Raw genomic sequence first — 24932 nt, 5'->3', positions numbered from 1 at the left:
TGCATAGCGATTGTGGTTAGATTTTATTGGTTTTTTGTTGGTTTTTTGTTTTGTTTTTTAAACTCATATAATTGTTATAATACAAAATATACAGACTGGAGATGCCAAGCAGGTTGTGGGTCACCATGCCCCGGGGCAGGGGGTCACACCATGCGACCTACAGCGTGAGGGGGGAGGCGGCAGGTGCTCCACATGGCAGCGAACAATGGGTACCCCAGAGAGCTGGGAGGAGGGAGAACAGGGCCGAAGAGATGGAGGGGTAAGGCCCTCCCACCCTTAGGAGAATGCAAGTGGGAGCTCAGTCCCACAGCAAACATGGGAGCAGGTCTGTGAGATGAACAGTGTGTTGAATGAACCTAAAAAAACACATCATGTCTGCAAGATAAATAATGTGTCAAATGAGCCTAAAAAACATGTGATGTCTGCAAGGGCTGGGACAGGGATCATCCCCCAGGAAGCAGCCCCTTAGCTTTGGCTCAGAGCCCCAGGGGTTAAATTCTAATGTCTCGAGCCCCAGGGCTTCAGCCTGGGTCTGACCCAGCATGGGTGCTGATCCCAGACATCAAAGCTCAGGCCAGCCCAAACCACCCCTGGCCAGGGATACAGAGAATGGAGCCACAGACGGGGTTGTCAGGGCTGGGTACATTCCCAGTGCCTGTGAGGGGCTTCTGGAGTTGGCATGGGATCATTAGCCCATGGGCATCACTCTCCCAGCTATGACTTGAAGTGGTATGTGGGCAGGATAGGCCTATCTGCACACACCCATCTCCAAGGAGCTGGTGGGGACACAAACCCAGACTCTCCATCCCCAAGGTCCCCACGCAGGCTCTCACATGTCCATGCTGGGAAAAGGAGAAGAGTCCCCTGCCCCAAGGTGACCCTCCAGCCTGCCAGCAGCATGGCAGTGACTCCTGTCTAACCCCAGCCTTGACTTTCTCCTCCAGGAGCTGCCAGCTCAGCCATGTCACCAGCACAGGGCTATCCTGTGAGGACACCTCTCTGCATCATTGCTCATTCCCCCATCCCCAGGGCAGCAGGTGGGCTGGGATGGGCCAGGGCACAGGAGCAGGGCAAGATCAGCAGCTAATGATGCTAGGAGCATGGCTGTGAGCCCTATGGGACCAGAATGGCCACCAGAGACAAGCCCGTCTCCCTCTTCCACATGTCCCCATACCGTGGCTGTCACATTCTCAGGAAGGGTTGGAAAGAGTGTCTCTCCACTAGAGCCTCAAAGTGGATCCCTGGGGTCCCCCTGTGCCAGCACCCCAAACCTGAGGGACAGGGGCTGAGGTTGCAGCTCTCCCAGCCCTGCATCGTCTATCCTTGGGGACAAGTGCCACAAGTCACCTCGAAGTCCCTTTAGCCTCCCCTCTGCTCCTGTCAGATAGAGCTTCGTAGGATCCCGGGATCAGGGGATGCTCCCCACAGCTCATGCAGCAATGAACCCCAAGGGCTCACGTGGCTGCCTTCTCCAGGCACAGCCCCTCTGCCCACCCACTGGCCCAGGACAGGGAGGGTGGCTGGTGGCTCACAGTGGATACACCACACATGCTTCCCACAGCAGGGCACAGCCAGGGCAGGAGAGGAAGCCGAGGGACTGACTGTGCCCATTGCAAGACTTGATTGGTTTCTAGACTGCGTTGCTGGAGAATTTGGGCTGGAGCTGGGATGGGGGCTCCTGGGGCTGGAGAGGATCAGGGTAGGCGAGCTCTGGCTGCACAGGGTGGTGTGCACAGGGAAAACCTCTAGTGCAGCCCAAGGATGCATCTTTTCCACCAGGATTGGGTGCAGGGAGGTCCATCCAGGTAGTATTCTCATCCCGTGCCAGCCATGCCCATGCTCCAACATCTGGGAGCACCTGCTTGGGATTCCCCAAGGAAAGCAGAGCTGGGCCAGGGGAAAGGAAAGATCTCGGCACTGACTGCATCTCATGGAAGGAAGGCCCCTTTCCATGGAGGTGTCTGTGCAGCCAGAGGAGGGGAGTCTCAAAGGAAAAGTCAAGAGAGAGAAGAAGGTTCTGGGCCCAGTGTCAGGACAGCTCATCTGGAGGCAGGTCCGGGAGCTAAATCACGCTGTCGAAGAGCTGCATGGATCGCATGATGTTCTCATCCTGTCAGGAGCAGGTGGGAAGTGTGCAAGTTGAGGACAGAACAGCAATCTGGGAAGCTCCCCCAAATCTGGCTTTACCCTCATGGCAACTCTGGCACATGGGACAAGACCCCCAGGGATTACAGGCAGTTTCCAAGCCCTACTGGGATCCATGGCTCTCCTCGTCTGTACAAGGATGCTGGCTTGGGTACAGTTCCCAAAGCAGAGCTCCAGCCTTGCCCCTGGGAGCCCTGGCTTCACTCCCTCTATGCAGGAAAGAAGCAAGAGGGACAAAGGTCCCCAAGGAAAAGGGTGGTGACCTAGCTCAGAGAAGAGTGCTGGTGACTTTACCTTCTGGCAGGACTCCAGGAACTCCTCGATTGTCACCACGCCATCCTTATTCCGGTCCATTTTCTGCAGACAAGCACAGCACAGGGAGCATAGCAGGGACAGCCCCAGCCCTAGGGAGAACCTGGTAGCCCTTGCCTAGCTCCCACAGGGGCTGGCCACAGTGCACCCCTGGCTCCAGGCATGCCCAAGCACCAACTAGGACCAGCACAGCCCTGCTTCATCCCCAGAGTGGGGTGTTTTCTACTGCACCCACTGCAGCTCTGTGCTGGAGCTCTGCTTCCCCATGTGCTCATGCTTTGTGAGGATATACTCAGCTCACCTGGAAGAAGTTCTCCACATGCTCCCGGGGTGCTTCCTCCCGCATGGCCGGGTAGGTGTATTTGCCCATCATGTCATAGATGGACTTCATGATGTCCAGCATTTCCTGATGGGAAGGGAAGCAGGGTTGCAGTGTCAACATGGGGCTCTGCCTCCACCTGGTCTCCAACCCACACCTTTTTCTTGATGCTCCTGAAGGACCTTTGGGGTGCTCAGATATGTTTCTGCTGGCTCTGTGCACAGTGTGGGGCCATGTGTGGATGGAGCCCCAAAGCTGCACACCACTCATCCACCCTCCATCCCAGAGTCACACCAGTGCCAGGGGACCAGGAGGGATATTTGCAAAGATGAGCTCAGTTAAATATTGATCCCCTGGGCTCTCCTCCAGAGCTCAGCTGAGTTCTGCCCTTGTCCTTGCTAGGTGCAGATTTGCACTGACCTTGGGGACCAGTCTGGACCCCCATCCCACCTCTTTGGTGATGCAGCCATCTTTGTTCAGGTCATAGAGGTTGAAGGCCCAGTTCAGGCGATCATCAATGGTGCCCCGCAGGATGGTGGACAGTCCAGACACAAAGTCCTGCAAGGATGAACAAGGCAGGCAAATGGGAGTTACAGCCACAAAGGGCCTCAGAGACACAGAGTACAGCCCTGCTTGATTCTCCTGCAGAGAGGAATTCAGCCCCAAAGCTGTTAAGTCCTGGGGCTGGGCTGACAAGCCGAAATGTTGGGTATCAAAAAGAGTTGGGGGAGAAAAAATTGCTTAACTCTACATTTCCCACATTACTCCCTTGGGTCACAGCAACCAAGAGGACAATGTGTTCAGCCAAAGCCTGAACAAGACCCAGCCACGGCTGTGTCTGCCAGTCTGGGTCTCTACACAACCCTACCCAGAAAATACAGAAAGCCTCCTTTTTTTTTTTTTCTTTTAATTGGTTTTCTGTTGCCTCTGGAAACTTAATAAACTCCACTAGGCCTGCCAACTCTTCATGCATCTGCAACAACACCACTGCTGACCCCAGTCCATGGTCCCTGGAGAGCTGTGCTCTCCTTGCCCCACTGCACCCATTCACCTTCTTTGGACATAGCTCACCTCAAAGCTGACGGAGCCATCGTGGTCAGTGTCGAAGGCGTTGAAGAGGAAGGTGGCGTAGGTGCTGGAGTCTGCAGGGAGGCAGACAGCATGAGGAGGGGCTGTGTGACCCTCTGCCCCACAGAGGCACCCATGTGTATGGGGACAGGATGGGGATGGGCACTCACCTCCTTGAGGGAAGAACTGTGAATAGATCTGTTTGAAGTTTTCTTCGTTGACAATGCCACTTGGGCACTCCTGCCAGAGCAAGGTCACAGTGTCAATTCCACATTGCAAAAAAGGGCTGAGCACCCCCTAAAAACCTGTGGTGCCTTGCCTTGCCCTCCAGCCCTGTGCACCTAGTGGGGTGGCTAGAAAGGCTGCTTAGAGCATCCCTCTAATTTTTTGGACTGCACCCCTCACTGGAGGGGCTCTGAATCCCAGGCACCTGGGAAGGGGGCTCTCTGCACCCAAGCAAACAGAGCACAGGATCAGGTCTCCCCACTGAGCTCCCTGGAAGTAAAATCAGGCTGTAGCCTATGTAAACTTCAACCCCAAAAACTTTCACAAACAAAGCAGTAACCCAAGGTGGACATGGCAGCAGAGGTGAGGGCTATCAAAGCTGGTCAAGGAGTACTCACATTCTTGAAGCCTCGGTACAGGACCTGCAGCTCTTTGCGGGTGAACTTGGTCTGCTCCTGGAGCTGCTCCAGCCCCTCGGGGCGGTGGCAGACGGTGGAGAGCTCAAACTCATCCTCAACACTGTCTGCAAGGAACCCAGGGGAAGAAAGGGTGGCTGAGGCCAACACTGTCCTGCCCTATCTTGTCATGCCAGGGGGCAGAGAGACACCTTGCACAGCACACGCTGTCCTCTCACACCTGCCCAGGTTGACACATTTTTGGGGTACTCTGCTCAGCCAGAGCTAGGTCTATGCCAGAAGAGGACACTCATAGACACCTCAGTTACAGACCAGGACTGGGCAACAACCCCACTCCAGTACAGCCCAGGCTGGGCACAGAAGTGTGAAAACCCCCCAGTGCTGAAACCCTCCATGCCTGCCCTTCTCCTCCCACCAGCACAGGCATCTGCCCTGTGGAGTTCAGACCCTTGATGTTCTGCAGCACCAGGGCTCACATCCAGCAGGAGAATTGCCCCTCAGAAACCCCAGCCCCAAATGCTGCCCCCCCCCCGCCTTTCCAGATTCTTTTCTACCCACTGTGCTCCCACCTTCCTTGATGGCTTCTCTCCACCATCTGCCAAGCTGCACAGCCCCTGCCTGCAGCAACCAGCACCCCTAGACCCCACTCAAACAAGAGGGGCACACAGCAGGTACTCCCTCTTTGTGGGGTGGTTCAGACCCTGCCCCTCCATACTCACCTTCTGCCAGGGGGGTTTGGCTTGCACCATGGAGCTGGGAGAGATCCTGGCCAGGGGCTTGGACTCACCAAGGAACCAAGCTCACCCAGTACAGGGGGCTAAAGGACTCTGCACTCACTCCCTGCTCAGCCTCTTTCATCGTCCCATCACACCTCCATCTCCAAACCAACCCTCAGCTTAGAGAAACAACTCCCCACCCCTTAGACCAGTGCCAGGAGGGCCCTGCTGCCCTGAGCCAGCTCCCAAGCGGTTCTTGCTCCCATGGGAGCTGCTGCAGGGAGACGAAGAGGGAGAAAACCAGCCTGTGAGCAGGTAACGACAGAGGTGGGTGCAGAGCCCATGAGATCGGACCCCTCCAGGGCAGGGCTGATCCTGACAGCCAGGGCAGGGGAGAGGTGGAGGCGTCCCCTTCCCGCAGGCAGGGCCAGGGCGGAGAGCAGGCAGCAGCACCGCCGGGGACAAACACACACAAAGGCAAGAAGAAGCACTTGCTTTCACTGAGCGAGGGGATGGATTTGGGCCGGCAGCAGGGCAGCAGTTTGAGGAATCGCTGCTTCAGCGCTTTTTTAGTTTGGACTGGCGGGTTGCCTGGAAGAAAGAAGGAGTCACCAAGCAGAAGAATTAACACAGCGTCAGCCCCCGGTCCCGACGGGCGGCAGGGTTGGGCACCCGGCGCGGGGTGATCTGAGCGGAGGCAGCACATGCAGCGTGAGGCTGGAGGAGCAGGAAGGCAAAACCCAGCCCAGGATCTGGTCGACCTTCCTGCTCAATCCCAGGACAAACCCAGCACTGGAGTATCTGTCCTTGGGAAGGATGAGGACAACCCTGCTAAGTTACCCACACCCAGCATCTCTGTACACCCCCATCATACCAGAGTGTCTGGGAGACTCCCAGGTGCCCAGAGAGTCAGGAAATGGCAGGGCCAGATTCTGTCCCTTAGCCTTGAGGGCAATTACCTGCTCCCTGGGGACCCTCTCCGAGGGGCTCTGCAGGGAGGCAAGATAGAATAAAGCCCAAGAAACAACCTGTAGCAGAGCCAGGACATTGCATCCTCCCTAAGCTCAGGCTGGGTTTGATCCTGCTGGTACCCACGGGCTGAAGGCAAAACATGCACCAGACCCCCCATGCAGCCCAGACTGCAGCATGCACCCCCACCCCAGTGCAATACGGGACCTGAGCCCAGGGACCTGCTTTGAGACAGCCAGAAGGGGAACGGGGCTTTGCCTTGGCCAGGCTACAGCGCTGGGTGAAGGACTCCCCACACCAGCCTGGCCCATGGCCACTGCATCCAAGTTGCCCTGTGTTAATAGTAGGTCCCCTCACTGTACTGACCCCAATGCCACCCCCTGTTCCCCCATTTGGACCCCAATGTTTTCACTCAGCCCCATCTGTCCCAGCTGGTGTTGCCCCATGGCTGCAGACCCCCTCCCTCCCTTCCCACAGTGCCTCAAGCCAGCAAACTCAGCGCAGGACTGATGCTGCAGGTAGGGAAAAGAGGAAGAGAAGGGGATGAAGGCCATGCTGGGCTCCAGCCTCTGAGGGGAGGCAAACACCAGCATGGGGACAAATGGGACAAAAGGTGCAAAGTCCCTTTGGAGCTCTGGTTTGTCACTGTGTTTGCTCCAAGTATCCTATACATCTGCAAGAAGCAGGTCACAATGCTTATGCATCCTGAGCCCTGGTTTTGGGGTTGTTTCTCTAGGTTTCTAGCAAATAGCTGCCAGAGAAGCCCTTTCACAGCCTTGTGGGGCTAAGCTGAGCCCCAAATGCCAGGAAAATTGTGTTGCATGGTACCCAGCTCCAGGACAGGGACATGGGTCTGCATCCAGCAGCCACTTCTAGACAGGTTGGCCACAAAGTGCCCACAAGCAGAACATGGGACCCTCTGAGCTCACACCAAGGCAACTCCATCATTGTGGGGGATGAAGAATAGCTCCAGGAGGTCATGGATCCAGCAGGACATCACAAAAAGCCACTCAAAGAAGGCAAATTCTCCCCAAGGATGTGGCATCCCCAACAGGGTGACAGTGAGCTGCAAACCTATAGGGATGAACAAATACATCCCCTGGCATTTGTCAGGGGATGACAGGGGCAAGGATGAAGACCAGGATCTTGGCACTGGCAGAACAGCACAACCTAGCTCCTGTCTGCTCCAGGGTTTGCAGGCAGGTGAGGAAAGAGGACTTTTCTTTCCTAGAAGTGGGCACCAGTTGTACATAAACCACGATTTTGTCAAGGCTACCCTTCAAGGGCTTTAATTTGCAGAGGGAAAGGGAAATTGCACCTTTCAGCCTTCCAAGGATGCTCTGGGGCCAGGTCCCTCCAGCAGAGCTGAGCTGTGGGAACAGACCTGACAGGCAGAAGTATCCCCTTTGCTGAGAGAGAAGGGACAGGGCGGTCAGAGCAACACCCAAAGCCAGGGTGATGGATCCCAGAGGGAGCAGGGCAGGAGGGAAACCACACAGCGAGAGAGATGCAACAGAGAGTAAACTGTGGTTGGACTCACAGGGGCAGCAGGTATAGGCACGTGCAGTAGGTCAGGTCGGGTGCAAGTTACACTTTAGTTTGTTATAAAGGAAAAAGAAAAAAAAAAGAACATGGGCGTTTTCTCAAGGAGGAAACTGAGGGGGGCCCGATTCCAGGGTCCCCAGGGCAGGGGAGGGAGCACATTCAGCACATGCAGTTTAACAACAGGAGAGGGGTGACCAGGACTAGGGTTTTGCTGTCCTGGCTTTAGTGAACACAAGGGCTCTGCTGAGCAGGACACACCACCCTCTTTCTCTTTTCAGCATCCAAACCATAAGCAAGTCTGGGAGCTGCCCCTCCTTGCTGGAAAACAGCTCTACCCAAAGATGAGGAGCAGTGCCCAACCATGTGCTGCCACTCTGGACACAAGGGACATTGCAGCACGAAGCCCTGTCCCTGCCAGCAACAGCTCCTTTTCCAGAATCCGCTCTGCTCTCCACCCTTCTGTAAGGGCCATCCAGCGGCCGGCACGGAACAGAAAGGGCTGGCAGTGTTTTACCTGCGGCGGGAGGGCTGCCGGGTTAAGTGCCTTGTCGCTTCCCATGCATCACTCTGCAGCTCGGCAGCTTCAAAGCACACAAACACACACAAGCTGAGACTCCATCCTTCAGTGACACCAGAAGGGGTAGGAATTTCCCACCTCCACACGCTGTTGAAATAAAGCCTGAAAGCTGGCTCCGAAGGAACCTTCCCTGCCCCCAGCAATGACTTCCATCAGGATGGCCACGGGCCACTTTGTATCGAGCCACCAGCAGCTGATGTGTCCTTGGAAGCTGGATCCAGCCATTGCTACCATGCTGAGGGTTACCCAGTGCTGGGCTGACACCCACTTCCCATAGAGGACCCAAGCCTGGGCTGCTCCATGGTCTCCCCAGAGGAAAAACAGGAGACAGGTGCTTAAAAATGTCCTTGTCCTCCCATAGAGCTGCAGTCACCAGTCCCCTTCCAGTGGCAGCTGGATGGGGAGACCAACCCACCCCTTCCATGGCACCCTCCTGCTAGAATACAACCTCAATAACAAACCAACAGGCAGTGCCAAAACTCCCCCATCTCCCTCAGTAACCTGTCAATAAATGCAGGATGGTGATGGGTGGAAAATGTGCATCCCACAACAAGACCCCCTGCAATGTCCCCAGCCCCAGGCACAGCACTGTTCCAGGAGGGGAGCAGAGCACAGCAGCCCACCAGCAGCACTCACAGCCCCTGCTTGGCCCCGCGGGGCAACACTGGGTCAGTTGGCAAGTCAGGAGGAGCTGGTATCCCAAGGCTGATCTGAACTCAGCTGCCCCTAAAACCTGTGGCTGACAATCATCCCTGTGCAGGGCTCAGCCACGTACCCAGCCTCGGGCAGTGCCATTAGCCACAGCTCTCTGGGGTCTGCAGTGATGCTCAGCAGGAGGAAGAGTGAGTCTTCCCTGGGGAGAGGTCAGGATATGTCCCACCAACAGCAGCTCTGCAAATGACCCTCATCAGTCAGCAATGCAGAGCCAAGTGTAGCAAAGGTGCCAGACAGTCATCCATCAGAGGAATGAAATCACAGCTGGCATCGCCCAGGGCCAAAGAGTCCCTGTCCTGGGGGTGGGACAGAGCTGGGAGCAGCAAAGCTGCCAAGTGAGCTGCAGTTTGTGGGACAGCAAAAGCTCAGGACCAGGATATTCCCTGGTGCCAGAGGGAGAAACACAGCACCAACCCTTGTGCTGAGCAGTCCCCAGTGGGGCTCGCAGCACTGCTGTCCCCGTTCCCATCCCCAGCCTGTGACAGCGCTCCCAGATAGCCTGCCTGTGCCCAAAGGAGATGTTGCAGAAAAATAACTTCTACAGACCACACCATGTACAGAATGTTGAGAGCAGCAAATGGGACAGGATACACACCCCAAGAGACAGTGGAGCTCAGAGGCTCCCCAAATGGAGCAGAAAAAGCTGCAGGGCTGGGACAGCCATATGCATCACCCTGCTGCAAAACCCACACAAAGGGATACATCCTGCCTCCATCAGCACATCCAAGGTGCCACAAAAAGTGGATGTGCTTCATCCACACCCCAGCCAGCTCAGGGACATCCTCCATCAAAAGGAGGTTGAAAGCATCTCCTGGGCACAACACCCTCATCTTCTCCCCTCTCTCTGCTCTACTACTAGTTGCTTCTCTGATCACTCCTGGCCGCACACCTCCCATTCCAAAATCTGGCTGCCCAAGGGGATGTGATCTGCAATCCCTTCATTTCACAGCATCCCCAGTGCCAGCAAGGAGGCAGAGGGGATGGAGGCAAACCAACCCCAAAACACATTCGTGCAAAGTCTAGTGGCAGCTGTTGTGTGAGCTGGGACAGTCTGTGGCACCATCGAGCCAAAGGAAACCAGGCATCAGCACCATGCAGCTCCCTGCACTCCCACCCTCACCGGGCACAACCAACAGGTCGTGTATCCATTGCTCTGACATATTTTGGGTCCTCTTTTTTGGCCACATCCAGCCCTATCCTCAGTACCCACTTGCCAATCCTGGAAGCTCAATATCAAGAGCATCCTCGTCTTTCCCCAACCCTGGCACAGCCCCAGAGGGAGAGCAAAGGGGCTTTCACCTCTTTTCCCATGTTTTCCCCATAGCCACCAATTCCTGTAGCAGTGAGAAAGCTTTGACCTGCATGGTGCTGCACCCCACATTCATGGTTCTTTTCTCCCAGCTCACATTTATCTCCTAAGACTCAGTTACCTGCAATGTTTTTCCCCTCTGACAAAACCCAGCCTTCTGCATCCCATTGCCCTGAGACTCCCAACAGCCCAGACAGTCTCCATCCCCCAGCACCCCACATGTCACCTCATCCCAGTGCCTCAAGACCAGATATCCCCCACCCTAAAGCTCCCAGACACCTTATATTTCTAGCATCCTGCACCCAACCCCACATATTCCAATGTCCACAAATATTCCCACCCAATATCCTAACAGTCTGAAACACCCCCAGACACTCTCTATTCCCCAGTTCCCTACATCCTAATGCTGCCTCCCCCCCTAAAAAAAAAAATAAAACCCACCTTAAACCACACAAATCCTTTAGAAACTCCCCTAAGCACCCTGCAGCCCTTGGGATAGGAGGAGCAATTCCACCACCACATCCCCATCTCATTGCAACCCCATCCCCATCCCTGTCCCCATCCCACCTCCCCTGGTCAGGTCGATGATGCCCAGAGCATGGAGTATCTTGAGGCTGGAGCAGAGCAGCAGGATGATGCCCACCGTTTGCAGCCCCTGCAGGTCCCAGGGTGCCTCAGCAACCGCCATCCCCCAGACACACAGCCCAGCCAGCAGCTGCTCTGGCAGCAACAGACCCAGCAACGCAGGAGAGGGGAGGGCAGGGGAGGAGAGACCTGCCTTGGCCCTCCCTCTTCCTGCCCTGGCACCCTCTAGAGTCCCTCGGGGCACCCAGGCTGCAAGGAAGGAGAGCCCACAAAACTGCCCAAGGGACTTAAGGGTCAGCTCTCCTGCAGGGCACCCCTGCACTACACAGCCAGGCACAGGAACCTGCAGAGGGGTGCACAATGGGCACCAGTGGGTGATGGAGGTGGAGGAGGCTCAGCCACACTGACTTCTACCCCAACAGCAGCTCATGGTGGCACTGGAGCTGAGTGGTCTGAAAGGACCTTGAGTTCATCACATGCTACTGGGGCACTTCTATTCCCATCTGTGCCCAGTCCTGGGGTCTAATCCTGCCTCTCACATGGGAGAGGTAAAGGAGATCCTATTGAGCTCACTCTCAGCACCCTAAGCCCAACACAACCTTGTGCTAGAGAGCCACAGCCTCTCCCACTGGACTTGAAGGTTTCACCCTCCACCAACAGAGCCGGACTATAAAGAAGGGCAGTCCTAATAGGCTCCTTTGCTCTCTACATTTCTTGGTTTTCCTCCAGTCTGTGCTTTTCTCACCTCCCTGTGGCTGAGTGATCTCCTGTCCCTCTATCTGCTGGCTCAGAGCCAGTGGGGACAGTGGGGGCCCTTTACCATGTCCAGCTGGAGCTCCTTGCTCCCCTCTCCAGGCACATCAGCAACAGTAAGAGCAAATCAGGCCAGAGGGAATTGGGAAGGAAGCAATGTGAAAAGTGATTAACACAAGGCCGGAGGGAGAAGAGATTCAACAAGCTAATTAGGTCTGGCTGGGCTGTAAAGGACATGTCACCATGCAGCAGCAGAGGCACAGGGTGCACTACAGGTACTGTGGACCTTGGGGAGCTCAGGGCTGCTGGGAGAACCAACCCTGCCCAGCCCTAGAGCCAGCTGACAAACCTGCTAGCCCATGGAAAGGCAAGGGTTAAAGCCACTGCAGATGGGGGAATGTCTGGTGCAGCCCAGCCCAGGGAATCCCAGACTTCAACCTGGAGTGCCTGCAGCTATCCTAGGCTAGATTTCAACGCTCCAAGATCTACTGGCCTGCAGCAAGCTCACCTTGACCTCTGGGGTCTGTCCAATCCAGGAGGCTGGATGACACCCTGAGCCCAGGGCCCAAAGCATCACACCCCAAAGGGCCAGTCCCTCCTGCTGCAGCCAAGACACAGCACTCCCACCAAAAAGGTTCCTGGAAAGCAGGAGAAATCAGGGCTTGGCACAGGACTTTGCTCTTGCCAGCACTTGGGGATGCTCGCTTTCTCCCCTCTCCAGAGGGACCCTCATCCTGAGCTAGCCATGGGGAGTCCATGCTGCTCACTGCCACCACCCTCCTGCCTGGCACCTTTTGGGGTGCTGCTGGCACCCAGGCATGCTGCTGCTCCCTCCTGTTTCTCCCCAAATTCCAGAAGGGTTTAGCACTCTCCCAGCCCTGCTTCTCTTTCCATATCCTGAGCTCTACAGCAGCAGCAGCCCCCAGGGAAGGCAAGGGCCAGCACACCCTATGCTGGGGGCTCTCCAAGACATCCCCAATCCTGCCTGCCCCCCAGCACGTACCCTGAACAGCCAAGGCAGGAACAGCCCTGGGCGGGCACCAATTATCCTGCCGACAGCAATCTGCCACTTCATTTAATATTAATCTGTGGCTGGGCTACGCGGGTGGCTCTCCCGCCTTTTCCCTCCTCCCAGCCGGGACCGATTGCTCGGCGCTGAATTATTGATGCTGCACTTCAAGAGGCAAAATTGATAGCATTTCTCTCCACCTGCTCCATCCTGAGTGCTTGGCCAGAGCGTGATCTCAGCAGAGGTCTGAGAGCCTCCTGCATGGGTCTGCCAAGAGATCTTCAGGGCTGGGGACAGGCATGATGGCACAGGGCAGAGGTGGGATGACACAATCCATCATTGATTATCCAGCTGGTAAACAACATCAGTTCCAGTATTGATCACCTTGAAGATCCTGGAGCACAGTGCAATCACAGGGATGCTCCACTGCTGCTGCCAGGCAGTAGCTGTGGCGAGGTCCAAGGGGGTACAGTGCCAAGCAGACAGGACAAGGGGTTGCAAACAGTCAGCACTTCTGTCCAAGCCCTTTTTAAGAGAAGTGCCAGCTCCAAATGAAGGATGAGGTCCTTGGGACCTCATCCAGCTGAGTCTGGGAACCAACAAGCCTGGAATTCCCCCAGGATCTCATTGCAAGATGCTCCCACTGAACCCTTCCCCCAGGTTAGAGGGGTTGGCTTGGTCCCTTCTGGAGCTGCTCCATTCCCAGCCCATCACTGTGGTGCACAGCACTACCTGGGCAGAGAAACAGCTGCAGGCAGGGGACCATCAGGGATGGGGCAGGGAGAGCATGGGCCAGCAGCCAGAGCAGAGGAAGCACCGCCAGCATCGATGGCTCTGGAGCAGGTGGCAGAGCCCCGTGTCCATTAGCAGACCCAAGCCATTAGTGCTTGGTTTCAGGCTCTTCACGGTCTCAGGGCTGTCACTGTTGACCAAGCCATGGCTTGTAAACAACCCCTGGAGGGGACACAGTATTTACCAGCCCCAGACACTGCCTGGGACCTTCCCTGGAGAGCAAAATCCTACCTGCTGCCTCTCAAGTCAAAAGGGGCAGCAACCTATGCAACAGCACCTCACCTCCATCCCAAACCACTGCCATTCACACACAGGACTCCTTGTACAGTGCCCAGGGCTCAGCTTAACCTCAGCCAATTTCTGCCCCTTAAGCAACACGTTTCCTTCTCTTCTGGGTACCTTCAGGCAATGGGAGCAATTGCTGGCAATCCAGGGCACCTGGATCCCATTCCCACCCTCACAGCTGGGGCGCATCTCCAGTCGAGCCAGAGGGAACTGCAGCTTCTCAGCATGCGAGGGTGGGTGGAGTGAGACAGGCATGCCCCTGTTCCTTCTGGAGGGGTGACAGATGACCAGGACAAGGCTGGACACAGGACACTCCATCTCCAGCATTCTGCTCTGGCCCATGCTAGGGAAAAATCTGTTGCAGATGGATGAGGAATGTACCCCAGGAAACAGAGGAGACACACAAGGCAAGGAGTGGCCCCTGCCTTGTCCTGAGCCCCTCTGCAGTGTTGCTGCAGGGCTGGGGGCTCTCTGTAGTCTCTTCTTCCACTGCATCTAGGAGCTGCAGAACAGCTGCAATCGATGCCACTGATGTTGGTCCAAAGCTTCAAGCAGCTACACAGGAAAGCAAAATCACTGGGAAGTAGGAAAGAAGAGTCTGAGGGAGGCACCCCCAAATCACCAGCAGAACTGGGGAGGGAGAATCCACCCTGGGCACAGTCAGCATGCCCTGCCCCAGCACTCACAAGGCAGGATGTCTGACAGGTCAGCTCCTGCCTCAGTTTCCCTCCTGGTGCAATCCACCTAGGAGTACTGCTGCTGGCACACAGGGACTTAGCAAGCAGTTAAACAGTAATGAAAACTTCCACCCATCTTTCATGTCCTGTGATCAGGTTCACAGGATTAGAGGGAGAGATCCCCTCAATCTGTCCCCTCTCTATCTCCAGGCACAGCCAGCCTGTAGGTGCAGGCTCGGGTGCTGCCTGCTTCACTGCTTGTAGAGGTGAGCATTCACCACCACGCCCAGCCCGTGTGGGAGCCAGTGCTGGAGAAGCACAGCAGTGTCTCAGGGCACCAGGGAAACTGTCTGTCTCCTCACCGTGTGCATGCCCCAGTGCCAGGGGCCAGGCAGGGCTGGGGGGACCCTTCACAAAACCATCACCCCGGGAGTCCAGGGAGCACCCAGCCAAGCAGTCCTGACCTCGCTCCCACCATGAACAAAGCAGAATCCCCCGAGCAGATCCAGACTCTGCCAAGTGTGCCCTGTGCACACCACTCAGCACCTCGCACAGCCCATCCATAGCTGGACAGTTCCCTCTGTGTCCCCCACCCTGCCCAAGGGCCACAGGGAGCCTTGGGGAGAGCCAGGAGCAGGGGGCCCAGTGTGCACCCTCCTGCCTGAGCCTGGCTGCTGTGCAGACCTGTGCTGAGTCCAACACCTCACGTGCAGGGCGAGGTGACCATGGACTCTGGTAACACCTTGCTCCTATGGAGGTGCTGGAAAACACCCTGGTGTCCACATATATGGTCACACAGAGTCCCAGCCCCCAGCATCCCAGCACACATCAAAGTCACCACCATACAGCAGACACCTTGCCAGCCCAGACCCCTCCCTGCATCCCCAGCCACTGGGACAGGCAGGATACTCTGCTCCTTTCATCCTACACCCCTACAAGCAGCCAACGGACACCAGGACTCTCTCATGGATGCAGCAGCCTTGGAGCATCCTTGGGAACAGCTCTGGACACCCACCACCTGCCCCTCACGTCCCGGAGGTGACAGCACCACCCACACCCGTTACCTTCCAAGGACACAGGCTCGAAGAGGCCAAATTGCTCCAGCACCTTGACGAAGAGGACCAAGACCACCAGCACTGCAATCATCTCAAGGCCTTCCAGGTTCATGGTGATGGTGTCTCATGGCCCCTCACCCCTCCACCCCTCTCTGTCACAGTCCTCGAGCCCCCTCACCCCAGCACCTCAGCCGCCAGACCGCTCATCCCCAGTGACACCCGCCTGTGTCCCTCCTGGGGGTTCGGCTGTCACCCCCTACTCAGGGGCACCTGCCATCAGCCATGGGCGAGCGAGGGGTCAGCGCAGGGCTGTGGTGGGAGGCTCAGCGAGCCACGGCTGAGAGCCCAGGCAGAGCAGGGCCGTGCCTGTGAGTAAGAGTGGAGAGAGGCCAAGTGGAGGGAGGCGTGGGGGGTGGCAGGATGGGGGGGTCTGAGGGGGAAAGAAGGCATGCCCTCCCATTCCAATGACACCACCTCCATCGATTTGCTTAATGCAGTTGCTAAGGAAACGGGCCACAGATATTAAAAGGCACTCAGTTCCCGGGGGGGACACGGGGAGGGGCAGGACGCTGGGCACTGGCAAAACATCCAGGATGGGGATGACTCAGATTTGTCCTCTGTGCCCCAGACATGTGTCTGCCCCATGGGGACCAGCTTGGCTAAACACCTCAACGTCTCCCTCCTGAGGAGTGTCTGGGGCAATAATTCCATCTGCCTCATTTCTGAGCAGGCAGATGGGTCCACCATTTTTGCTGGGAACACCAAGGGAAGATAGGAAGCAGGTTTGTGAGAACAGGCTGGGAGCAGAGGCCATGATGCAGGATTCCCAAGACATTGCCAGACCCCCAAATTTTGCAGCAATAGCAGGAGAGGAGGAGAAGCAGGGGCTAGGGACCCAGCCAAGGTCACACAGAAGCTGGAAACAGAGGGTGAACTCGTGCATCTGTGTGTCTCGAGCACACATCCACACACAGCCAGCAGGGCTAGATTTAGCTCCCCTGCTCTTTTCTAACAGCATTCCAGCCTCTGCCTGGCTGTTTGATCAGGAGTCACAGAAATCACTGGGGATCCAGGTACCTGTGGTCACTGCCTATCACCAAGGCTCAGCACCCCTTGGGGTCTTCCCCCAGGGATGCCACCAGCACTGCCCATCTCCAGGCAGACAATTCCCATATGGTGTATGATGCAAGACCAGAACTAACTCCAGCACTAGTGTGGTAAGCAGGGAGTAAGGGCTGCCCCCATGCCACTACCACCTCCCAGCCCCCCCAGTTCATCCCAGGAGCAAGGCCACCTGCCACAGCTACAGCTGGGGTTGCCATATCCAGGCTGTGGAGCAGACCCCAGCAAGATCCCCCAGCTGAGCTGCCTCACACCAGTCTCCCAGGAACCCCCATCTCCAGTCCAGCAGGCTGCAGGTTTGTCCCCTGGCAGGGGATGGGGAAGGCTGGTGTCTCAGTCCCAGGTCATGGCATAGCCTGGCTGTCTAGTGGCTCCATGCCACTGGGCTTGGCATCTCCTGCCCACCTGGGGCACGCTCCCAAGGTTGTTCTAACACCAGCAGAAGATGCCAGAGATGCATCAGAGGCATCTTGAGGAAAGAGCTGAAAGCTTTCCCTGGGGAAACATTCCCCAGGCTGGAAGTTTTCAGACCTCGCATTTCCTTTTCTTGGAAAGAGCTGAGTTTCCAGGCACTGAGCCTGGATTTCATGCGTCTGCCTCCCAGTTTTGCCTGTGAGTCAATCCCTCTGGGCTGGGGTGGCACAGACCTGTTGCACTCTTGCAGGGGGTTTCCCACTGATGTCAACTGTGTTTTTAAAGCCACTTTTCTTGCTGAGCCCCAGTTACAACCCATCCTATCCTCAAGCCTCCAGCTGCTTCCAGCACAGATGCCTATCCTGTAGGCCATGAGTCTATTTCTGCAATCTAATTTTGGCCAGATGTAGAGGGAGAGGAGTCCTTCCAGACTGATCCAGAGGGTGTAAGGCAGCTTCTCTGCAAAGGGAACCTGCTGAACCCATATGAACAGACTGTCATCGGCCCTTCATATGTCTCTGGCAGCATTGTGGGATGTTGGGGCTGAAGCAGTGGTAGGTCAGTCCCTGAGTGACAGCTTCCCCACCTGCCCTTGTGCCTCCCCCGTGCCAGCCATCCTCCCAAGTGGAGCAGTGATAATTCTCCCACTGCCTGCCATGTCAGAATTAAATATTTCCCTGCTGGAGCCATTAAAAAAACACTCCATTGTTTGCTACCAGCATGACACAGAATCCCATCAGGACCAGCACAGGCACTGGCACTGGTGCCATGTCCCAGTGCCACACACTGTGCCCAGCTCCCAGCACTCCCAGATTCCCCAGGTTTTCTTGCCCAGAGCATATTCCTTTCGACCAAGGGCAGCTCCAGATGGGCTAGGTGGGACAAAGGACCACCCCTTCACCTCACCAAGGTCCCCATGGATGTTACCCCATCTGGAGCTGCCCCCAGGATGGAGGAGACACGTGGGACCACATGTGGGATGTCACCAATGGAGCCAGACCCACAGCTGCCTGCAAGGATTGCTCGAGAGCATGCGTACCCCACCAGAAGTGTGGGACAGGGCTTTGTAGCCCATCCCCCTGAGGGGCATCACTCCCAGGGGTTCTCCTTGCCTCCAGCCAGCATTTGGCCATGCTGTTGGAAGTGCCTTAAGGCTCTGGCTGAACTGTGCAGAGAGAAGTCTCACAGATGGATGGAGCGATTCACGCCCCGGGCAGGAGAGGCTCTGCACGTCCCCAGACACATGATGCCAGTTTCACCCCTCCTGCCCTGCTCCTTGCCTTGAGGTCTCACCCTGCAAACCCCTGGCACTCATATCCCACTGCAAGGGGGCTTGGAGAAACCCTTCACTGGGGAAACTGGGACTCCCATCACATCCCAGAGCTCTGGAACACACCAGATGTGGGTCATGCCCAAAGGGACCCAGAGCCCCAAAGCACAGATTGAGGCCCAAGCATGAGCTCTGGGCACCCTACAAGAGTGGGAGGCTGCAGAGAGCCCATCTGCATCCCTGTCTCACAGCGAGGGGCAGCAGTACCTAGACACGGGCAGGATGGTGGACCCCAGAATAGTGCTCAGCTCTGGGGCTGCCACCGGCTGCTCTCACATACAGTGGAGCAGGACCACAGCCAGAGGAACTGATGAAGTGCCTGAGGAGGCAGAGAGGGAGTCCCCAATCCACCTCTCCCACACCAAGCATCTGGCTCGCCTCACCGCTTGGTTGGTGGAAGCGGCCGGGCCGTGCCACCCTGTCCCCCATGTCCCCAGCCCCGTACCTTCAATGCCGCTGATGATTTTGAAGCAGCGGGTGGTGAACCAATAGGAGATGAGGAGGAGGATGGCAATCAGGGAGGCATAGAGCAGGCTGTCGTTGTGCAGGGATGTCCTCTCCATGGCTCCATCCCCCGTGGCCGCTCGCGCCCCCAGCCAGCCCCGCCGTGCGATCTGGGGCAGCCCTGTCCCGGCAGTCCCCCTGCCAGAGGAGCCGGCCACCGCGGGCAGGGAGGCGGGGGGCCGCACGGGCAGGCAGGCAGGTAATTGGGAGCGTTGTGTGAGAGCCAGGCTCCCAAACCAATTACCTTAATTGTGCTCAGAAAGCACATGGCAAACAGTTAAAAATAACCCTCCTGGCCCGGGGGGAGAGTGGCACCATCAGCCAGAAGGAGGCAGGGGGCAGAGAACAGACAGGGCTCATTACACATGTGGCTGTGTCTCAGTGCCATGGGGCCAGAAAGGTGTCACCACAGCCCAAGAGCTGCTCTGAGTTCCCTGATGATCTTGGGATCCTCAGGGCTCAGCTCCTTGCTTGCCACACCACAGGTGAAGCTGGGAGTCCTGGAAAAGGGGCTACCTAGGGAATGATGCTGCCAGGATCTCTGCTGATGCCTGTGTCCGTCCTTGCTCCAGACATGAGGGCTTGAAGGAAGGTGTCTCTGCAGTTCTATCAAGCTGAAGAGCTGGGTCTGGCATCTTGTTTCCTGTGTCCCACAACAGCACCTCCCCAGGGATGTCTGCGACCAGCATCTGTTTCTCTCAGCCTGGAGTCAGCCAACCAGCCTGGTTCCTGCTCTGTGATGCCAGGTACATTTAGTGCCACTGTGGGTTTGGGCACACACACTCACAAATCCCAAACCATGCTGGATTAGCTGCACCCATGCCTGAGACACTTCTGGCCCCTGCACAGCGCTTGGCCCCATCTGCTGTCCCATGGGGCATATGGCTGAGGAAGACACCGAACCCAAATGTTTCATCCCAAACCCTCTTTGCATACAAGATGTTCTACCCCCACAGCCAGGGGTTGTGGCCACCCAAGTGTGTGAGGAGTATAACATTGTCCCAGCTGTGCCCCTTTCAGGGAGCAGAATCTAAGCATGCAGATCCATCCCTCCCTCCCTCCCTCCCTCCCTCCCTTCTCTCTCCCCCGAGGTCAACGGCTCTGAGGATCCACAGGTGACACAGGACAGGATGGCAAAGTGGCCCTGGCACATGCCCATGGCTCAGCACTAGGGAGAGCAGCAGAGCCTGTAACACTGCCCCAGGACCAGGCAGCCCAGGCTGGCACTAAGTCCACGCCGCTTGTCCCACTTTGGGCTGTGACATTGGCAGCCATAAAGCATCCCCCACCCAGCCACGCCTGCCCTGCCTCTCCAGTGTTGCCGGCAGCACAGCCCTGCCACACTGATAAATTTAAACACCCCACCAGCCACCTGCTGGGTGGTGTATAAATAACCCCTGGAGTGGGGTTTCTTGCCCAAAAAGCAGCACCATGCACACAGCATGCCACAAGCACACCCGGAGCCATCAGGTAGCCAGGTGGCTGGGCCCTGTCTCCATCCTCCCAGCACTACCAGCAGCTGGGGTGTGGAACTGTCCCCCACTGTGGGATGGAGCAGATGGGGATGGAGCAGGGCAATCATCCACTAACAAGGGACCTGTCTCTTCAGGAGGGGACCTTGCACCTTGACTGTGGCCAGGATCTGCCCTCTTTGAGAGCCACCCCTGTGGCTACCCCTAAAGTGTTCTTCACTCAGTGCAGCAGGATGTTTAGGACATTACTTCCACAAAACATGCCACAGGACCTGCTGGGTCACAATGAGGTGATGGTCCCAGGGCACAGCTGGACAGCTGCTGCCCAGCTCCCTTGGGTGCTCCTGACCTGCCAGGGGGCCAGCCTGATGGATAGGAATTTCTCCTTTTTTTTTGGTTCTCGGGGCCATCATCCATTAGGGAGAGTTAAATTTAGGTTAAAGCTGATCCCTTATTACCTTGCTGCTAATCAGAGCGCGAGCAGATTATTAATAAGCACATTAAAATATTGGTGAAATGCTATTTTTGGGAGGTGAAGTCACAGTTTTAATCTGTTTAATTGATTGAGTCATTTCTCTTTGCCCTCTCTGGCATCCCGTCCTTGGCCAGCTCCTCAGAGCACCCAGCCAGGGGGCCTCTTGTCCCAGGCCACCTGGTCAAGCACCCAGTGCCTTCTGCAGTGAGCTCCAGGAGACCTCCTTCACCTATGCAGGAAGGACAGGGGGTCCCTGGTCACTGCCCCTCAGAAGGGAATGATGTGGTAGGGTAACAGCCAGAGAGGGTCAGCATCTTGGTGACCCAAGGATCAGAGAAGCAGCTGGGCAGGAGGGGAGCTGCAGAGAGAGAAGGCTGTGCAAGCCCCACATCCCACACCCAACTCAGACCTGCTCGGCTTTGGGTTTCACCCCTCTTTGGCTTGTCTCAGAGCTTGGGAGGACACCAATAAGACAGTGAGGGTAGTCAGTGCCCCACAGCCAGCCATGCCCTCTGTGCCCATCCCAATCCCATGCACACCCAGCAGGGCTGTAGGGAAAGCCCTTGGTCCTGCTCAGCACCACACATGGTCACTCCAGAAACCCAGTCCCATGGGACATCTGCGACCGTCCCGATGCCACAGTACCCAGCTGTAAAGCCCAGGACACTGGGAGAAGGATCTCAGGATATCTTTGCAGGTGATGGGGTTTGGGAGCATCCCGAGGTCCCATTCCCTCTTTGCTCCATCACCTGCAGCTCTGCCCCTCATGCCCTGGGCTGGACTCAGCTGACTCATCCTCTGCCCCCTCCGCTCCAGGCAAGCTGGCTGGTGCCCAATGGAGCCAACTAGCGGGGATGGGCCTGCGGCACACCCAGCCTCCAGACTGGCACGCTGCCGGGCTTGGGGGACTGTCCCCTGCTTTGACCGGGAGCCTCCACCCCAGGGCTTGGGTCCCTGTGGGCAGGAAGGTAGCATGCCGGCCGGGCATGGCTCACAGGTCAAATATTGCTCCCACATCCCAGCCTCCCGGGCTGTGCCAAGTGCTCCATGCCTATTCCTGCAGTTCTCTGGCCCCAAGGACAGGCACAGGCTGTGGAGACCCAGGGGTTTCCCCAAGCAAGGAGGGGACAAAACCTGGGAGGGGTTTTCCAGGCAGTCCTGGCAAAAGCAGTGCAAGTCCCAGCCCTGCTCTGAGGCGTGGTGCTGCCACATTGGCCCAACAAGGCTTTCCCTGCTCTCACGGTACAGCACATCCCTTCCCAGCACTGCTGGGACCCAGAGGGGCAGCCCAGTGGTTCCCAGCAGGGCAAGGCCATGGGGATGCCAAATTTATCCCTGCACAGGGATGCAGGGACAGGGGTAGGAGTAGGGCACCCAGATTCCCAGCACACACAGGCCCATGATAACCTCCCTAAGATATGCCCACTGGGTTTAGGAAATTCTGGCTTCATATTCAGGGGTTCTGGGGAGCTGGCAGGGTAGTGCAGGGGCTGGCACAGGCGTGAGGGTCCTGCCATGGCAGTGACTGCAAACCAGGAGCACAGAGTAGGAAGTTCTGTCCCAGGACCAAGCATCCCAGGACAAAAGCACCAGTAGATGCAGGCACCAGGGTGTGTCCCTGCCCTGGCTCATAGGGCACATCCAGGGCTTCTTTGTCCAGCTAGATGGAGGGCATGGCTCCAGCCCCAGAGAAGCCAAATTCCTTGACATGTCAGGAACCATCAGACCAGCTGCAATTTATCTGTACAGCAGTTCTTTCGTGCTCAACTTTGCATCAGTCCCCTCCCCAAATAAAACATTCCCTTCATGCCAGGTCCACAAGGGGCCTTCAGGAGCTTTTGTTGCCTCCTGGAAGCATCTTCAGCTTTGCTCCACACAGAGCTCAGTGCAACCTCTCCACCAGCATTTCTAAACAGCATTTCTCCCCTCCCCAAATAATCCCACAGAGCTCACCAGACAGACATCCCCTGGCACAGAACAGAGCCCCCGTGTCCCCCATGACGCTACTTACCTTGGGAGAGAGTCCCGGTGACAAACTGGTAGAAGAAGCGGATCACCCGGCCCAGCTGCCTCTTGCAGCGCTGCTGGCAGTGGCTCATGGCTCCAGCTCCCAGCGCTGGGGACGGAGCCAGCCGCACCCCCTCCCGGCCGCCAAACAGCCCCCAGCTCCTCGGAGCAGCGGGCGATGCCCGGGGGAGGACTGAGCCTTTGTGCCCGGAGCGAGCCTGCGGGCATCGGCGTCCGCTGCAGGCCGGCGGAGCGGGCAGCGGCAGCGCCCGGCAGCGCGGCAGCCGCCGGCCCCGCTCCCCGGCGGCGGGCAGCGGGAAGTTTTGCGCGGGGATGCTCCGGTGCAGGTGGGCAGCGGGACACAAGAGCTCGGCGGCGGTGCCCCTCCCGGGACTCGAGCTCACGAAAGCCGGCCGCTGAGAGGGAGAGGGATGTCCGGGCTCGCCCCCCCGGGCCGTGCCCTCCCGCCGTCCCCCTCCGTGCCGCAAAGTTGCGGGGAGCGGCGGGGAGTAGCGTCAGGGCGATGCGGGGTGCCGGGGAGCCCAGCGGTGCCAGCCAACCCTCCGGCAGAAGCGGAGGGACGCCTCCCTGGCTGGCACAGCCTCGGGTTGCCCCCGGCTCCTGATCCGCCCCTTGGCACCAGCTCGACCCGGCACTTCACGCCCCGGCTGGCCGGGAACCAGAGGCAGGTTGGTATGGCAACCCGCAGACTCCACAGGTCCCGCTGACCAATGAGGCACCGCTGCATCCCAGGGCCGCCTCTCTCCAAGAGCAGGCAAGATGCTCCTTCCGGAGGGAAGCCGGCACCGAGAGCATCCTGCATCCTTGAGCATGAGCCATCCACTCCCATAATCAAGTGTTGTGAACATCCTGCATCCCTGGGCATCAATCCTTCATCACTGCAAGTGTCCTGCATCTCCAAACATCCACTTCTGCTGGCTCCACACAGGGGAGGAGACAAGGATGGATGCAAGGATAGGAGGAAGAGGAGTCAGACTCTGAGACCACCCAGGCTGAGAGCTGCTCACTCCAAAGCTCAGCTTGGCAGCAAGTTGCTAATTGCACAGTACGTCAGAGCCAGAAAACAAAGTCCTGTCTGGTAGCAGTGGGATTTTGCTGCTCCCAGAGCCAGCCTGAGATAGTCTGTGCAGACTCAAGACAACATCCCTTCCCTTAATACCATTTTCCCAGCTGTATTACATCTCTATAGTGCATTCACACCCCACAGCAGCAGGATTCTATCAGTTCTGAATCCATCCAGACTCTATAATCTCATAAATTTCATCTCTTATTAATAGGGAAGGAAGCGAACAAAAAGGGACCTGATGGAAATGACAGCTTCTGTTCCCTCAGGGATGGAAAAGAGGGTGGAGCCATGATACAGCCAGGAACAGCCAGACTGTCCAGTCCCTACCAATACCTCAAGAAGGAGTCCAAAGGGAAGGGGCAAGAGCACCAGCACTTCCCACCAACCCTGTACTGGGGCTGGCATAGGGGAACCTCACCTCCTGCTCCCCAAAAGAAAGGCCATCCCCTCCAAACCAAGACCCCCTCTGTCTGCCCCCTGTCTTACACAGGCTATGGCCATGCAAAAGGGGGTCAGCTGCCCAACAGTGTCTCCACACCACAGCATGACAGTGTCCTAGGGGGAGGGGGACCTGCAGCAGGGGATGCTGCACTGGTAGCATAGCTGAGACAGGTTTGGAGAGATCCTAAACAAGGCACAACACACAGCACAGCAGGGACTTGCAGCCCTTTAATAATACATCCACAAAGCCCCAGGCCAGGGAAGGGCTGCAAGGGAGATCAACCTCACAAGAGGAAGGGGCCAGTCCAGACCAGCTGAGGCAGACTGAGCAGCTCAGCAGACAGAGACATAGATGTAGATACAATATGTGATTGCAACACCTTGACTGAATCTACCCCTGCGAACCACTTGCCCGCAGCTGAAAGTTCAGAGACTGGGTAGCCAGCAGTGCCCAGTTCACTCCTGACACCTTCCAGGAACAGGTGTGGGGTTTAGGACCCTCATCCATGTCTACAGTACCCAGGAGCTCTGCTCCTGGCTCAACCCCACAACACAAACACATTGGGACAGTTTCTTGCAGTGATCAGGTCCCATGAGCTGGGTGATACA

At 57.1% G+C, this 24932-nt stretch overlaps 1 protein-coding gene across 8 annotated transcripts in view; it reads right to left on the bottom strand.

Moving 5' to 3' along the window:
* KCNIP2 (potassium voltage-gated channel interacting protein 2) overlaps window positions 1-24932 on the bottom strand; it is a 43048-nt gene continuing 18116 nt past the window's right edge. Inside the window, exons 1-9 of one of the 8 annotated variants that reach the window (XM_085582684.1) lie at window positions 15481-16738; window positions 5697-5792; window positions 4468-4592; window positions 4015-4084; window positions 3848-3918; window positions 3227-3334; window positions 2759-2863; window positions 2440-2502; window positions 1-2110 (exon numbers count right to left, since the gene is read on the bottom strand). In XM_085582684.1, the coding sequence (XP_085438810.1) occupies window positions 2063-2110; window positions 2440-2502; window positions 2759-2863; window positions 3227-3334; window positions 3848-3918; window positions 4015-4084; window positions 4468-4592; window positions 5697-5792; window positions 15481-15583 (789 nt within the window). In that variant the 5' untranslated portion in view covers window positions 15584-16738 and the 3' untranslated portion in view covers window positions 1-2062. Of the gene's footprint in view, window positions 2111-2439; window positions 2503-2758; window positions 2864-3226; window positions 3335-3847; window positions 4085-4467; window positions 4593-5692; window positions 5793-10882; window positions 11120-15480; window positions 16739-18782; window positions 19873-24932 lie in introns of those variants that run through there. The other 7 variants (XM_085582680.1, XM_077784666.2, XM_085582682.1 and 4 more) reach the window with 7 other exon arrangements.

Source organism: Lonchura striata, chromosome 6 (genome assembly GCF_050655825.1).
Source record: "Lonchura striata isolate lonStrDom1 chromosome 6, ASM5065582v1, whole genome shotgun sequence".
Lineage (NCBI taxonomy): Eukaryota > Metazoa > Chordata > Aves > Passeriformes > Estrildidae > Lonchura > Lonchura striata.
This window is presented reverse-complemented; position numbering and strand designations above follow the sequence as displayed.